Source organism: Urocitellus parryii, chromosome 12 (genome assembly GCF_045843805.1).
Source record: "Urocitellus parryii isolate mUroPar1 chromosome 12, mUroPar1.hap1, whole genome shotgun sequence".
NCBI classification, from domain to species: Eukaryota; Metazoa; Chordata; class Mammalia; order Rodentia; family Sciuridae; genus Urocitellus; species Urocitellus parryii.
The window spans coordinates 13,996,180-14,012,346 of NC_135542.1; the positions used below are offsets into that span (position 1 = coordinate 13,996,180).

A 16,167-nucleotide genomic window follows, 5' to 3' on the forward strand; every position below is an offset into this window, starting at 1 on the left:
TTTCATTTTTAACAGAGCTTTGTCAGCTGGAGTCAAAGGACCTAGATACCAACTATCTCAGGGACACAGGAAAACACACAGGACAGTGTGGCTGCCACCATACTGGGTTGTCTCAGATGTAGACCATATTAGGGGTCCTGGAGCCAAGAGGGACATGAGCCCTTGGGATTAGGAATCAAAACTAAATGTCAGGGCCCCAACAGTCTCTTTCATAAGGAAATGACACCAAGAACCACTCCATCTTTCAAAAGAACTGTCACACCATCAGAGGTGACCCCAAACCATGTGGAATTCATTGGAATCTTACCAATTTTGAAAAAACAAAAAGAAATCCACCAAGAACATTTCATTTTTTTTCTTTTTGCTCCCTTGGGGCAACACATGATCAGTTTGAAATAAACATGCAGAGCTGGAAGGGATCTGAGATCTTTCTGAATACACTAAACGCTAAGCATGGCTGCTGTTCATGGACCACTAATTAGGAAGACGTACCCCTCCCCCGCCACATTCCGAAGAAAGTGCATGTGTTTAGGGAACAAGAGATCTTCTGTTTTTTAAGTGATTCTTTGCATTAACACTAGACACTAGACCTTACAGCTTTGAATGAACTGCAGGTTGAGTCGAGCTTATTCAAAATGCTTGGGACCAGGAGAGTTTCAAATTTCAGAGTTTTTCAGATTTTACAAGATTTAGGTAGATTTTACCAGTTGAGTATCCCCAATTCAAAAATCGAAATAAAAAAATGCTCCAAAATTAGATTCCAGAACATTTCAAATTTTCAGATTAGGGATGCTCGATCTGTCATCATGTCATCTAGCCCACGTAATGCAGCTCAGAAAAATCACGAGATTCTGCTGATGGCCCTGCAAAGACTCTCAGATGCCTTAGGACTGAACTGCCTCACAAGCAGAAGCAATATAGCCATGTTTTCCTCATCTCCTGGAATAGTTTCAAGAGACGTCAATTAAAAAAAAGGTGGGGGGGGCAGGAATGTTAAAACAGATAAACATTTTGTAAAGTAAATGACTAACGTTTCTTTAAAAATTAAAAATAGAAATACTTGATCTGTCAATTCCACTTCTGTGTAAAAAAAATACTCCAGAGTATTGAAAGCAGGTGTCAGAGAGATTAGTGCCATGCCCACGCTCTCTGCAGCATCATTCCCAGCAGACAAGAAGCAAAAGCAACCTAAGTGTGCACGCGAAGATGAGGGGATCAACACGATACGGTGAACACGTACAATGGATTATTCTTCAGCCCTGGAAAGGAAAGAAATTCAGACACATGCTATGACAGAGATGAACCTTGAAGACATTATATTAAGTGAAATAAGCCCAAGGAAAAAGTTGAATGCTGTCTACTTGTGTGAGAGATCCAGTCGATTTCACAGACAGTAGGAATGAGAGTCATCAGGGGCTGGGAAAGGGTGAGCAGGCAGTTAGTGTCTAGTAGGTAGAGTTTTAGTTTTACCAAGTAAGAAGAGCTCTGGAATGGGCAGTGAGAAAGGTCATGTGCCAGTGCGAATGTACCTAATGGCACTGAACTGCAACCTGAAAATGATGATGTTTCCATTATAATGACTAGCAGTCTCAGATCAGTAGTGATTCTGTAACTATATCAAAAAACTTTAGCCAGAACAGCACTCTATGGTTGCTCATTTCTCTAAGGATCTTTCATAACAGTTCACCTTGATATCAGTACTGCAGTTAGTTACCCAATTATGATCCACAAACCTGAAATCAATGTCCAGCTCAAACATCATGTTTTGAACTTCTGAAGATAAAGCTGAATTCCTTAAAGTGACATGGTAAGCAACTACCCTAAGAATCTCCAGGACTGGTGTTGACCTGGGTCAAATTGTAAAGAATACTGGCTTATTCTATTGATGACAAAAGTATCAAAATAATGTCAAGTGATTTAATATGAAAAGATGAGGGCTGTGGTGTAGCTCAGTGGTTCAGCCCTTGCCAACCCAGGGGCCTGGGTTCAATCCCCAGCACCACAAAAAAAAAAAAAAAAAAAAGATTCCAATGCAAATACTATGCCATTTGCCATTTTATCAAAGAAACTTGAGCATCCACAGAGGCTTGGAACCAATGCCCTGGGGACACAGGGTAAAGACCTCAAAACCTAGGCCAACCAAAGCACATGAAAAGGGCACGCAGTTGAAGGACACCATGGGACTGAAGCTGTACCTCTTGGTGATCTGGCTTGGCTCCTGCAGATCGGGGTCCAGGTCAAAGGCTTCATTATCCAGCAGCCTCCGGAGCGTCACATCTGCCAGCTGCTCCATGATCTTAAAGACCTCATCCAGGTTCAGAAACATGGAGAAGTCGCGCTCCTTATTCTGCGTGGTGATTCGGATGGTGTCCGTCAGAAAGACATTGGATGTCCTTTCCAGTTTCTGGATATCGACCCAAGGGATGACAAGTTTGACTGAAAGAGAAAAGGTGCAAATTCAGATTGCACCATAAAGTTTGAGCCAAACTGGAATGCATCGGCAAGTAACAAGCCAAAGTCTTATTTTTTCATTGAAGCTAAATTGCAAATGTCTTCAAAGTCAGCACAGGGGAGAGGAGCACAGAACTGCCTGACAGCTGCTGGTGGAAACCCAGCCCACAGGCCAATGGTTTTCTTAAAACCGAAGTGAACTCTACCAGGTTGCCGGCTACTGCGTACTTTCAAGGAACATCATTTTGGGATACCAACAGCATGCATCTTCAAAAATATTTAAACAGTCATGCAAAAGTTTCTCAGCACAAACTCTAGTTTCAAAGCAGCACTCACAGATCAAGATATAGGACAAAGGAGTGTAAAAAAGGATTATTCATGATCTCCTTTACAGAAACAGGCTGAACATGTAGTCTGTGTCAGATGACTTTTGTTGTGCTGTGAAGACAGTACAAGCAGTTTTTATAAAATTCTAAAGTAATACAGCACAGTCAGGCATAGCGTGTGTACCTGCCAGCTACCCAGGATCCTGAGGCAGGTGGGCGGCTTGAGCCCAGGAATTTGAGGCCAGCCAAAGAGTTTGGGCAACAAAGAAAGAAAAAGAAAGTAGGTGCTGGAATGTGGCTCAGTACTAGAGCGCTTGCCTAGCATGTGTGAAGCCCTTGGGTTTGATTCCCAGCACTGCCAGAAAATTAGCCAGGTGCCGTGGCACACACCTTTAATCCCAGGGACTCGGGAGGCAGAGGATCCCAAGTTTGAGGCAAATTAGCAAGACCCTGTCTCAAAAACAAAACAAAACAAAACAAAAAAAAACAACTTTTTTTTAAAAGGGGGGCTCAATAGTCGAGAGCCCTGGGTTCAATCCTCAGATCTACAAATAATAATAAAGTAATATTGTACAGGTAATACAATTTTAAATATTTTTAGTTGTAGATGGACACAGTACCTTTATTATCTATTCATTTATTTTTTATGTGGTGCTGAGGGTCAAACCCAGGGCCTCATACATATGAGGCAAGTGCGTCACCACTGAGCTAGAACCCAGCCCCCAGATAATACATTCTTAAATATTCTATTCCCAGAACTGTTTTTGATAAAGTAATGGGTAGTGGGCTAACACAGAGGAAAGGGGGAGAAGATAAAGTCTTGCATCTGATAGCAGGCTCGTCAAAGAGAGAGAACTAAGTTGGAAAACATGAGTAAATATTAGAATTCATTAATTTTTTCCAAATATCATCATCCTAACATAATTAGGTTTAGTGACAATCATTAGTGTCCAAAAATAATTCATTTCCTTTTCAAGTCAAAGTGGGAAGGAATGTCATATTTCTAACATTTCTCTCCATTTATTTAGCAGCACCATTTTCAGTGCTTTTAGAATTTTAAACGGCCTCATTTCTATATTGGGTCTGAGAATACGCTTTCCCAGCTCTTTCTGGTCTCACACCTGCACTCACGGCCTCTGCGCTGTCAACGTCAGCTCATTATGTGACGGCTTGGTGAAGAGCCTGGCATTCTCCTGTTGGTTTCACCAGCAGGAGAAACCAACCTACAAACAATCAACCACCAACCTGATGGAACCCAGCAGAGAAACACAGATATGGTGTCATTTATGTGGGGCCCAAGGAAGGCATCATGGAGGGGCCAAGCTGAACTGGGTTTTGAAGACAAACAGGAGTTTCCAAATGGGCTGAGTCTGAAGACAGGGAGAAGCAGGGAGTTCATTTTGAAAAGCATTTCAGAAAGAACAAAATAAGGATGGCCAAGGTTAGGCCAGAGCCCACTGCAAGCAAGGTCAGGAAAGGACTGTGCACATGGGGTGGGGTCCCAAGCATCCGAACCAAGGCTGGTGGGACAGAAAGAGAAAACAGCACGCGCAGACATTCAGAGGAGGCCTCCCTCTGGTGCCACGTGTGTGTGCAGCATCTGTCCCCCCAGCACAGGCACGGGAAACACCTGGCTCTGAAAGCAGTTTCCATGGCAATGGCTTTTTAAGCCTTGAACGCACAACTGACACATGTGGCTTAGCTTTTCCCTGTGGGAATGCTGTCACCTAAGACATTGCTAGCTAAACAGGTGAAATGTCCATCAATTCTTTCTGGTTCTCAGGTCACCCAGGAAAACAATTCTGTGACTGTATTTCCAGCAGTTATAATGTTCAAGGCTGCAAATTTTAAAAGATGTCCTTCTGCAGTAAGAAGGAGGAATAGGGCTGGGGCTGTAGGTCAGTGGCAGAGCTCTTGCCTAGCATATATTCAATCCTCAGCACCATGTAAAGATAAATAAATAAAATAAAGGTATTGTGTCCATCTACAACTATTAAAAAAAAGATGCAAGAATACTTTCTATTCTTTTAGAAATACTCAGCCATCAGATATGATACTGTATTTTCCACGTAATCGATGTTAGTAAAAGCCCTTCTGTAGCTATTTAAAGTAAGCTACAAAGATAGGCTTTCAAAGGCAGCTGAAAAATGAATTGTCTCAAAAATCAAGCTCCCCAGTTGCAGCATGTATAATTAAACTCAATTATCTGCACAAGTCATTTGGAAATTAATCCAGTATCACCTGCTGTCATCTCAACCATCCACTTAAATCTTTTGTTGTGAATGTGTCCTTTAATGGCTTCTCTGGGGAGCCATGCCAAGCATCCCCAGGGCCAAGTTTATCTTGAAGGACGAAATCACTGCAGATGCCGGGACAGGCCTCACTTACGTTCCTTGCCCAGGAAGAAGGAGTAGAAGCAGAGGTGGTTGATGCTGAGGTACAGCCAGCCTTGGCGGGGCACCCGGCCCTTCCAGCAGCAGCAAGAGTAGTAGGTGACCAGCTTCTCTGCCTCGGGGAAGTTGAACCTGGCCTCGAACTTCACCAGGGCTTCTCGGAACTTCTCAGGCTCCTCCTCCTGCTCAGCAAGCCTGCTGCTGGTCTCCTCAGCAATCAGAGCCTGAGACACAGAAAGATGGGGGCCTTTATCCAGGGAGCTGGGCAAAGGTAAGGAGAGAGGGGAAAGGACAGGAAGACGAAGGGTGGATGCACCGAGGCACTTGAGGAATCTGTGCCAGTTCCATGACACCCACCCCTGTCCACTACCCAGAAAGAACCTCCGCCAGAAAAAAGCAGCAGGGATCCATTAACCATCATGAGGTTACAAAACCCAAGGACAAGACTCTCACTCTGCCACTTACTGTCCATGAAGCTGGGGCTGAATCAGTTGACTTCTAAGAGTTTGAGAATTTCAATTCTGAAACTATTTTCCAAATCCTCCCTACACTGATGCTACAGTCTGGATCTTCAAAGTCTCCCAAAGGCCCAGGTGTTAAAGGCTCATTTGCCAGGCTGGTGTATTGGTGAAGCCTTATAAGGTGGGGTCCTATAAGGTGGGGTCCCTGGGTCACTGGGGCCTTACCCTTGAAGGGGACAGCGGGACCCCAGTCCCTTCCTCTCTCTGCTTCCTGGCTCACCATGAGGTGGACAGTTTTGCTGTGCCATAAGCCCCTGCCATGGTGTGCTGTCCTGCCACAGGCCCAAAAGCAACTGGGCCAACCAATCATGGACTGGAACCTCCAAAACTGTGAGCCTAAATGAACCTTTCCTAAGCCGATTTTCTCAGGCATTTGTTACATGAGGGAAAGCTTCCTAACAAGGACCCAGCGATGGGTTCTGGTGTGTGAACTCACATCAACCCTGAAGAATAACCCAAATGGGAGATAAGAATTAGGCTTTTTAAAACACTGACAAAGGTCTTCATTAAGCTCAAGGAGGTTGGCAAAACGCTGACTGGAGGATTCTGCAAAGCCTAATGCACGGCACTGCCACTGCACAGTCTACAGTTTGTGAAGGCAGAGTGGGGGACCGTGGCCCAGCTTCCAGAGGCCAGAACTTCCCGAGCCCTGGGTGTGCAGGAGACAGCAGAGGGCACAAGGACTCTGACACGACAATTGTTTTGCCAATAACCACTAATAAGAAGGGCCTTCGTGATCTGCGGTGGTGGTAGATCTGTGGCCTGTTTATAATGGGTGACAATCTGTGGTTACCTGCCCTTTTTTTTAAATTAATGTTTTCATTTTTGTTTTATAGGACTGTCTATGAGAGTCTATGTTCCTTAAGACGAGGCTGCTTTTCGGGGGGTGGGGGTGCTCCAAATCCTCACTGTATAAGCTATTTTAGAAATTAAACTCGGGCATAACATTAAAATAATCTAATTTTAAATGACTTTTAAAATAAACCTAAGGGCTGGTGAGATTGATGGTTTTCTTCATGACTTATTAGGCTTTAGAGCAACAGGCCTGGCTGAGAACAGGATCCAGAGGCTCCAGACACAGCCAGGATGGTGGCCATGCGACCTCCCAACCTTCATGGGCTGCAGTGTCTGGTCACAGGTACAGCTTGAAGCAGAAGGGATTTTTTCAAGTTTTTGGAGCAGCCAAGTGTCCAGGATATGGGCAGGAAAGCCCCAAACCTCAGATCCTTTGCATTTGGCCAAAGGAGAGGAGGGAGCAAATACTAAGCTGTACTCTTAGACGTCCCCCAGCACCACCTCCTCCGATTTTCTTTCTTTCCTTTCTTTCTTTTAAGGAATATTAGATTTGAGGTGTCATGGATCAATATTGTCACCCCCAAATATGCCACTTTAGCATAAGGATTATTTTGAGCTGAAGATAAGTGATAAACCCAAAAGACTAGGTACCAAAAAGCCTCTCTGCCTTCCCCTAGTGCCCCAAACCAGGAGGGAATCTCTGTCTCCACAGGTGTTTCCGCCTCTGCCTCCGGGAGACAACTCCGACCTCTAGATCTCAGCACCACCAAGGACTCACACAGCTTCTCAAAGACGCCCTGACCTTCCATTCGTTTCTCTCGGTATGCTTACCTTCCTCACACTGTGCCACCCCAGAAGCCTGAACCCCCTTTCCTGTCCCATCATTCCTCTGCCAATTTGTTGTTTTTCCTTAAGATGCTGTGAAAGGTCAGATTCCAATCCCCCTTCTGAGTTACTCTTGCAGAGTTTCTGCCATGAGTATTTACTCTACATGCACAAAATTAACTGTTTTTCTCTTATTAATCTGTCTTTTGTCAGTGTCATTTCCAGGGCCTCAGCCACAGAACCTAGGAGGTTAGTGGAACACTTTTCTTCTTTTACAGAAGGGTTTCAAAAATCAGTGTATCAGAAATGAATTTCCTTCCTCCCAATTAAGGGAAATATCTAAATCAAAAAACCACGACAGTCCACGTTAGACCAAGGTTAAGTGTTAGGCAGGTTAAGTGTTGCTAATGCTCTGTGCCACCTGACACAGGACACTGAGCCACAGTCCATCAAGGCCTGGATGAGGAGTGACCCGAGAGCCGTGTGTGTCTTACACCATGGCCCAGGCCCGCTCTTACCCACAGGCCAGGGGTCATGTCCTGGATGCAAAGCCCTGGCTGCCTGGGTCACCTCTGTTCTTCTCTGGTCCTGAAAACATCCCAGTCCCCTTTTCCTTTAAAATAAAAAATTCGCTTTGACACCCTTTACTAAAAGCTGTAACTCTTAAGTTTTGTTTTGAGGAAAACAAATCCACTGTCTGGGATTTTTAAATGTTTTTATTATTGCATTCCAGTTATACACAGTAGTGGGGTTAATTCTGGCATAATCGTAAATACATGGAATATAATGTGCTCCATTCAGTCCCCAGTGCTTTCTACTTTACAGGTCTTCCTCCTATTTATTGTTTTTTTAAATGGATGCTTTATAGATATACATAAAGGTGGGACTCACTGTGGCATACTCATTTATGTAGACAGCACAATTTTGCTGGTTTCATTCCACATTTGGGGATCAGCTGAAAAGAGGAAAGGGACTGAAGGGGAGGAAGGAGGGACAGGAAAAGGGAGGAAAGGCAGAGTATTTGGGCCCTTTCATCCCAAGGGAAGAAGACTGTACTGCGGGATTATGTGTTCAGATGTGTAATGAGAGTGAACTTGAGAATGAGGAACCGTCTCCCTGCCCAATAGGATCTTAAAGCACCAATTACCCATCATGTTCCTGTAGCAAGATGGGTTCTATAAGAATATAACTGGCAGGAGTTATATTCAAATACCTCCCCAATATTCCTCTCATGCCTTCTTGAAGCTTAATTGGCTTTAATTCCATTTAATTAACATCGGAAGAACAAATATTCACCATTAGCAGGAGGAAGCACTAGGTCCAACATGGTGACGAATGGTACAGCTGCAAAAAAGTCAGGAATAACTAATTCGAGAAGAAAATAACGTGTTGCTCTGTAAAAACAGAAATCTTAACTTTATGGGATTCCCCCGCCCCGCCAAGAACAAAAAGGACCTTTACATCTGTAAAGGATAACAGGAACTAGATCCAAGAATGAAGTTTGTTTTTTAATTTCAGGTGTATTTTTCTGGACTGCAAAGACTGACAGGTGACAAATTAAACTAATTTGGCTTTCTGCATTAAGCCAAAAAGTGTACTTAGACTGGTGAAAACTGTGGGTACACTGCAGAGTTCAAAACATCACAGAGTTGCCAGCAAGATGGAAAGAAAGGTTAGGATCAAGGAACCTACCTTTACCTTCCCTTTGACAAAGCTGGCAATGTCATCTTTATTATCAAAGACAGACAAAGTATGGAGGAGATTCTGCTCCAGCCAGTCCCAGTGCTGGTTTATCTCTTCTAATGTTGCACCTGGGTCAGAACAGAGAGACAGAGGTTAGAAAACAAAAGCGATCATTTTCCCAACATTAAGTGTCCTGTGTTTATGTTTCACAAACATCCCACGATAGGGTTCTCAGACCCCAAGCCACCAGTTGACACAGAAAAGCTGGCACCCTCCCTGGTGCCATGGTCTCTCCTGCCACTGCACTGGGACTTACAAACTCCAGTCCCACAGCCATGTGACAGAGCAGGTGAGCCTTGAGACTCCTGTGACCACCCTGTGTACCTCGATAATGCACCTACCCCTCAAGTGACAGAAGCATTTGTAATTGTGCAGCTGTTCCAGCACCGAACACATCCCAAGCGGCAGACTGATTCTGAACAGTCTCACATAGTGTCCCCCATGAGAAGAGAGGCCCTTGGAGAAGTACCAAAGCCCAAGTTCAAATAGGAAGGACCTCCTGGGGAGGGCCGCACAAGGATGTTGCCACTTGCAACAGAAATTGTTCAACCAACAAGCAATAGCCAGGAAATTCACAGGTTTATAAACGGACACTTTAGACCACTGATAGCAATATCCCTAAAAACCTATGAGATGAGGTACATGTTAACAAACACAAGCAAAAAATCAAATATGTTAATTTCTTTCACAGGCAACTAAAAATTGTCACCATGTTATCAGAGCATTAGACAATGCTATTAACCAAACGCACGGTCATTTCAGCCATCTGTTTCTTTTCGAGGAGGTTGCTAGTCCTCTCCACTGCATGATGGATACTCCAGCATAGGAGAGCACCCCAGTAAAGGGTCCAGCTCACAGCAGATGCTCAGTGATGTGCTCAGTAAAGGAAGCACAATCCTGGACAAGAAAAGGCAGGTCTGTACCAGGTTGTCTAGGTCAGCTGGATGTATTCTGACTTCAGAGAAATTAAAGGCTCCTGGACAACATTTCAGAATAACTGAGTCAGTGTAAGAGGCACAAGGGCCACTGGAGTCACAACTTACACAAACGCCAGTTGTACATTTTTTGAAATCTGAACTTCCTTTCCCACCGAATCTTACCTGCAAACTTCCTCTCCCCAGACTGTAAATTCATGTGAACATCCTGTAATACAGGTTGAGCAACCCAGTCTGGAAATCCAAAATCTGAAGTGCTCCAAAGTCTGAAACCTTGAGCACCAACATGATGTCACGAGTGGAAAACCCCATCCCTGATTTCTGGTCCAAAGTACACAAAATCAACTACTTTATGTACAGGATTGAAAATATTATATACAAGTACCTTCAGGCCGTCTGGAGAAACAAAGTTCATATTTAGACTGGGTGGCATGGTATTATGTATATGCAAATATCCAGAAATTCTAGAGAATCCAAAACTTTTCTGGGACCCAGGATTTGGGATAAGGGATATTCAACCTGCACCTCCCAGAAGAAAGGGCCAGAGGACTCACTCTGAACTTGCAGATTTGGGTCTGTGAGAAGGAAGCACGTCTGCGTTAGGACTGCTGTTCTGAGGGCACCTCGGGAGGGAATTAAAAGAAGTACCCAGCACAAGACCTCATAAGGAAAGAGAAAATCCCAAAATAACCGCACTTGGTTCCCTTGTGACCTCCCCATGTTTAGGCACAGAATGGCCAAAGGCAACATCCTGGGGTCATCACCCAAGCCAGTCTTCCTCAGCACTGGGAGGCTGTCCCATGGCTGTCCCGCCCAACATCTCTACTCCCAGGTCAGGCACCAGGAGGACATGACCAGCGACCTCCCACCTCCCATTTTGCTCTTTACGGATCCATAAGCCTAAGGAGCAGTCCACTGGGGGCTTAGAAGGAGCCAGCTCTGGGGTGAGTGGCCACGATCCTCTGGTTATCTACCTCTCTCCCTCTGAAAACCCTGGCCCTTCAGGCTCCCCATGTTTTAGGACTGGGAAAGCTCACTTTAAAACGAAAGCACACCAAGCAATTCCAGCCTCCACAGTGCGACTCTCCTGAGGCTTCCAAACCTTTTCCTACCTGACCCTGGCTCTCAGGCACTGTGACTCATCCTGGTTCAGAGGGACATCTGGTGTATCCGCCTCCAACTTCAGTCTCCCTGCGCCCTAGGTGAGAGCTGTGTTGGGGTAGGTCACAAGAACACCCCTAAAACTGGTGAGTCAGCAATGGTGTCTTGAAATCTTGTGGACAGCCCATCACCTACAGAGTGGGGTTCCCCTGAAGCTCACAGGTACCCGGGGGTGGCCAGGGCCCCATGCCCCCCTGCCACCGTACAGCCTTCTCTTTCTATGTCTTTACCTTTTACTTCCTGTCACACTAAAAAAACAGCCAGTCGGCATCCTAAACAACCGAGGGAAGAATAAACTGAAGAGGAAATATCTTTACTGGCCTTCTATCTTTTTCTTGTGTTTTCGTGTACTCCTCATTTATCACAATTTTACAAGTTGGAGAAATGGAGAAGAGCCGGGAGGGGAGCGCTCTCACCTTGTGGCTCTGGTCTATTCCAGGCATGATCTCATTGATCTGTAATGAAGACTGGAGGAGGAAAGGGGGGCTCAGATACTTGTCCAAGGTCATGTATCAAATGAAGGGCAAGCCAGGGTATGATCTCATGCTTGACAACCTTGCAGTGTCCTGGGGTCCTCCCATAAGAAGCCACCTTTCAGTAGCCTTTACATAGTTCTTAGGTCCAGTATGTGCCGTGGCTGGATACTAAAAGAGCCACTCTGTTTGCACTTGGAGGGAGCTCACTGTCCCCTGCAATGCCACCTTCCTGACTACATCTTTCTGGGTGACATGATACGTTTTTATTACCTGCTACTTCAGCTCACAGGGGCCAATGTAGTCAACTATTAACAGCTAGCTGGGTGTGGCTTCAGCTGATAACACTTGATAACGTGAATAAAGTTATAACCAAGATCTAATGCAATATGTCACCATGGAATTAAGACCTCAAACAAAGACATCAAAAAAAACAGACTTTTTAAGTAACTCTTCTATCTACTAAGGAGAAGCTTGTGATAAGGAAAGATGATTCTAAAACAAAACCAAGCCCACACCATGAAAAAGAAAACAGATACATAAACTCCGTCATCACTGGGCTACAGTGAGATTTGACCACAACCTACCCTGCTCCTGAATCCACACCTTGGCATGCTCCTCTCTCAGCCAAGACGTCAATGTGATGAAACTTTTCCATTCTACTGTCTACTTCCTGCAGAGGTTGCCAAATGGCAGGGAAACTTTCCAAACTAGCATTTCCTCTGCAGGGAAGTCTTAGGATGGGCTTCCCAAATACCATCCATCAAGGCAAGCGGACTGCACGTTCATGACCTCAAAGAACTAAAACAGAGTCATTCAGTGTGTCACACACCATGGCTGAGAACAGCAATGCTTTCCAAATCACATGAAGTCGTCCCACTGGCAATAGTGTAAAAAAAAAAAAATGACATTGAATTGGAACTAGTATGCATGTCACCTTGTAAGGGTGGCTACTGAATTGTGAGTTATTTGTTAATAACTTATTAGTGAATCTATACATATTAGCAAATGTAATTCTCTCCAGGTTATGGCCAGAACAGTTTGAAAGTCACAACATTACAGACATATGAGGGCTGGGAAAAGATGAAGAGAAAATAAGAAAGTACGCATTTGCCGTGTATTAGAGACAGGATGATAAAAGGCCTGCAAATCGACACGGCAGCACTGTTTCCACCCCTTTTCAGCAGCCCTCTGACCCAGGCAGAGGAGAGCTGTCAGGGCCTGGACGTGTCTCCCCAAACTCCTCGTGCCCAAGGCCTCAGCCCCAGTGTGACCCAAGACAGGACTCGTCAGAGGCAGCGAAGGCCCAGTGGGGACACAAGGGTAAGGGCCTGCTCATGTCCTCCCAGGGAGACACCAGTGCGTGAACTCCGGAAAGGCCACGTAAGGACATCTGCCAGCCGAGGACAGAGGCCTCATCAGGAACCAACCCTGTTGGTACCTTGTTCGCGATTCCCAGTCTCCAGAACCGTGAGAAAAATAAATATCGGCTGTACCCCTCCCCAAGTCTGTGGTGTCTTGCTACGGAAGTTCCAGCCGACTGATAAAGCCCTCTGAAACCAAAATCCACAGCAGTATCGTGGACTGTGACAGGTACAATTCACTAAACTATGCCCTGTTCTATCAAGGCCTCTAATTTGGCAGAAATAAAACTCTTATTTCCAGAGAAAACCAAAGTCATGGAAAGCTAAGATTTATAGATTTCTTTTTTCTGAATACCTAGAATGTGTTAGGCATTTTGTTAGGGATCATTAATCTTCATTAAAATATCATAAGGTAGCCAGGCGTGGTGGCGCATGCCTGAAATCCTAGCAGTTCAGGAGGCTGAAGCAATAGGATCATGAGTTCAAAGCCAGCCTCAGCAACTTAATGAAGCCCTAAGCAACTCAGGGAGATCTTGTCTCAAAATATAAAGAAAGGGATTGGGGATGTGGCTCAGTGATTAAGTGCCTCTGGGTTCAATCCCCAGTTTAAAAAAATATATATGTGTCTGAGTGTGTGTATCTGTGTGTGTGTATCTCTGTGTGTGTGTGTCTTTGTGTCTGTATGCCAGGTACATTGGTGAATACCTGTAATCCCACATACTCAGGAAGCTAAGGCAGGAGGATTACAAACTTAAGGCCGGCCTGGGTAACATAGTAAGGCCCTGTTTAAAAAAAAAAAAAATTCTTTTTTTAAAAGTCTGGGGATGCAGCTCAGTGGTAGTGCATCACTGGGTTGGAGCCCTAGTACCAGAAAAAAAATTATCATAAGGTATCCCCAGTACCACCCGAAATTACATAAAATTACATATATACACGTGAACATGCATATCCATATATATAGAAAATAGCAGGCATTACCATTACCATTTTCTCGGCAAGAAGTTAAAAGGTAAGGGAGAGAGCCAACTCACACCCATTCATGTGGACCAAGGCCTTGCCCTCCCGTGGCACCGCCAGGGACAGGAGCCCTGAGGCCAAGTCACACTGAAACACACGCAGTGCTCATTGTCTTAGGTTTCCCTCGGGGGCATTTTCAGGAAATAGAACAAGCATCTCATTGTCTACACCTACAACACGAACACAGCCACAAATATCTTGACCTGGGTTTCAGTTTCAAAAAGCAATTGTTTCTTTCCACATAATAAACACCCAACTGAATTAGGTGCCTTCTCCAGCCACCTAAGCCCTCATTCACCACAACACGGTGCCACACCTCATTCACCACAACATGGTGCCACGTTCTTAGCACACAGAGCAGATCTGTTCTCGTGAAATAGCAACACGTCTCTGCTGGCCAATACCAACCACCTACTACCTAAATGCCACAGAGACTGTGAAGGACTAGCAAAGGTGTTGACTGTCACGGCAGTGTTGCCCCTAAAAGTCACTCATCCTCTGCAGAGTAACAAAGGAGCAAAGGATGCAAGTGACAATTACAATGAGGGATGAGATGTGTGAACCCAAAGCCTTTATTTTCAGAAATTCCACATTCTTCAAGTGGACACAGCAAGATCTATTCTCTGAAGTTTCCAGTAATATTTTTACAGGAGCACCATGATTTACAGGATTTTTGCCCATGTATTTTTCTCACTATGTAGTTTTAAATATTTTCATGTGTTTTTTTTTTAACCTTCAAAAGTACTTGTAATAAATACAAATATTTGCAATATCTGGAATCAAACTCAATTGAAAGTAAATTTATTTTTAATTTATAATTTAAATCATTAAACTGTTGCCATATTAGTGCCATCTGATGTGCTTCATAGAAACGGAAGTGGGAATGGAAGATAGAAAAAAAAGTGACCTATAGCCAGATTGAAAAGCAATAATAAATCAGTAGGGGCACACAGCTATAATCCCCAGGTACCTGGGAAGCTGAGGCAGTAGGATGGCAAGTTCAAGGCCAGCCTGGGCAACTTCGTGAAACCCTGTCTCAAAAAATAAAGAGGAGTGAGGTTGTGGCTCAGTGGTAGAGTACCCCTGGGTCCAATCCCCAGGACCAGAAAAAAAAAAAACAAAGACAGACAAAATCAGAAACAGAGTCAGAAAGGCACAGACCATAGGAACAGAAGAAAAGAACATGGACAGCTACCGTAGTTATACTCCGTGAATCTGAGAGGCAGAGGAGGGCACGCGCCTGAGGAGGGCTAGAGATTCCATTACAGATATGGAGAGGGACGGACAGACAGACACACCAATATCAAACCCCAAAGGATGAAAACTGCAGTATCTGAAATGAGAACTATACTTGATGGGATTAAAAATAGACTAGAAATGGCAGATATAGATGAAGGAACTTGAAGACAGAGCAATAGAAACTCTAAAAGGAAAAACAGAAAAGGATTAATAGTAACTCAAAAAGATCAGATGCGGTGGGTGCGGCTCAGTGGTAGAGCACCTGCTTCGCACGTGTGAGGCACTGAGTTCGATTCTCAGCACCACATACAAATAAATGAATAAAATAAAGTCCATCAATGTCTAAAAAGATTTTTTTTTTAAAAAAAGATCAGATGTACTGTGGAACAAACAGCAGACTATAATACATGTAACTGGAGTTCCTGGAAAAAATGGGCAGGGACAGAGAACAGAAAAAAGTATGCATCTGAAGTATACTGGCTGAGAATTAAGTAAGATGAAAACAAGAAACACACAATTCCAAGGTCTCGATAAGCCCCAAGCAGAAAAAGCACGGAAAAAGAAAATCACACTGAACGTCACAATGATCGTGGACATCTCCATCAAAGTGGTATAAACCCCTAATAATCAGAACATCAGAACAACACAGCTCTATAGGAAAAAAGAAAAGACAGCAGATTCCTCATCAGAAACACAGGCCAAAAAAGAAATAGTAGTGAAAAAACAATCAACTCACAAGTAGTTGAAGAAAAGTTATAATCATGTAGTTTTATGGCTGAATCCATGATTCATTTTTTTCTCCAACACACACACACTCCTGAGGTTTACTCTGATTTGAGAAATTTTAGAAGCAATGACAACCCAGTAACAATAAGCATTCCTCCAAACCAGACTGAAATCTCTAAATACTATTTCCCCCCAAAA

At 44.2% G+C, this 16,167-nt stretch overlaps 1 protein-coding gene across 3 annotated transcripts in view; it reads right to left on the reverse strand.

Annotated features, from left to right (window-relative positions):
• Tbc1d8 (TBC1 domain family member 8) overlaps window positions 1-16,167 on the reverse strand; it is a 111,046-nt gene that overhangs the window by 30,973 nt on the left and 63,906 nt on the right. For all 3 annotated transcript variants that reach the window (XM_077792150.1, XM_077792151.1, XM_077792149.1), the window contains exons 3-5: window positions 9,004-9,122; window positions 5,166-5,394; window positions 2,196-2,436 (exon numbers count right to left, since the gene is read on the reverse strand). In XM_077792150.1, the coding sequence (XP_077648276.1) occupies window positions 2,196-2,436; window positions 5,166-5,394; window positions 9,004-9,122 (589 nt within the window). The remainder of the gene's footprint in view (window positions 1-2,195; window positions 2,437-5,165; window positions 5,395-9,003; window positions 9,123-16,167) is intronic.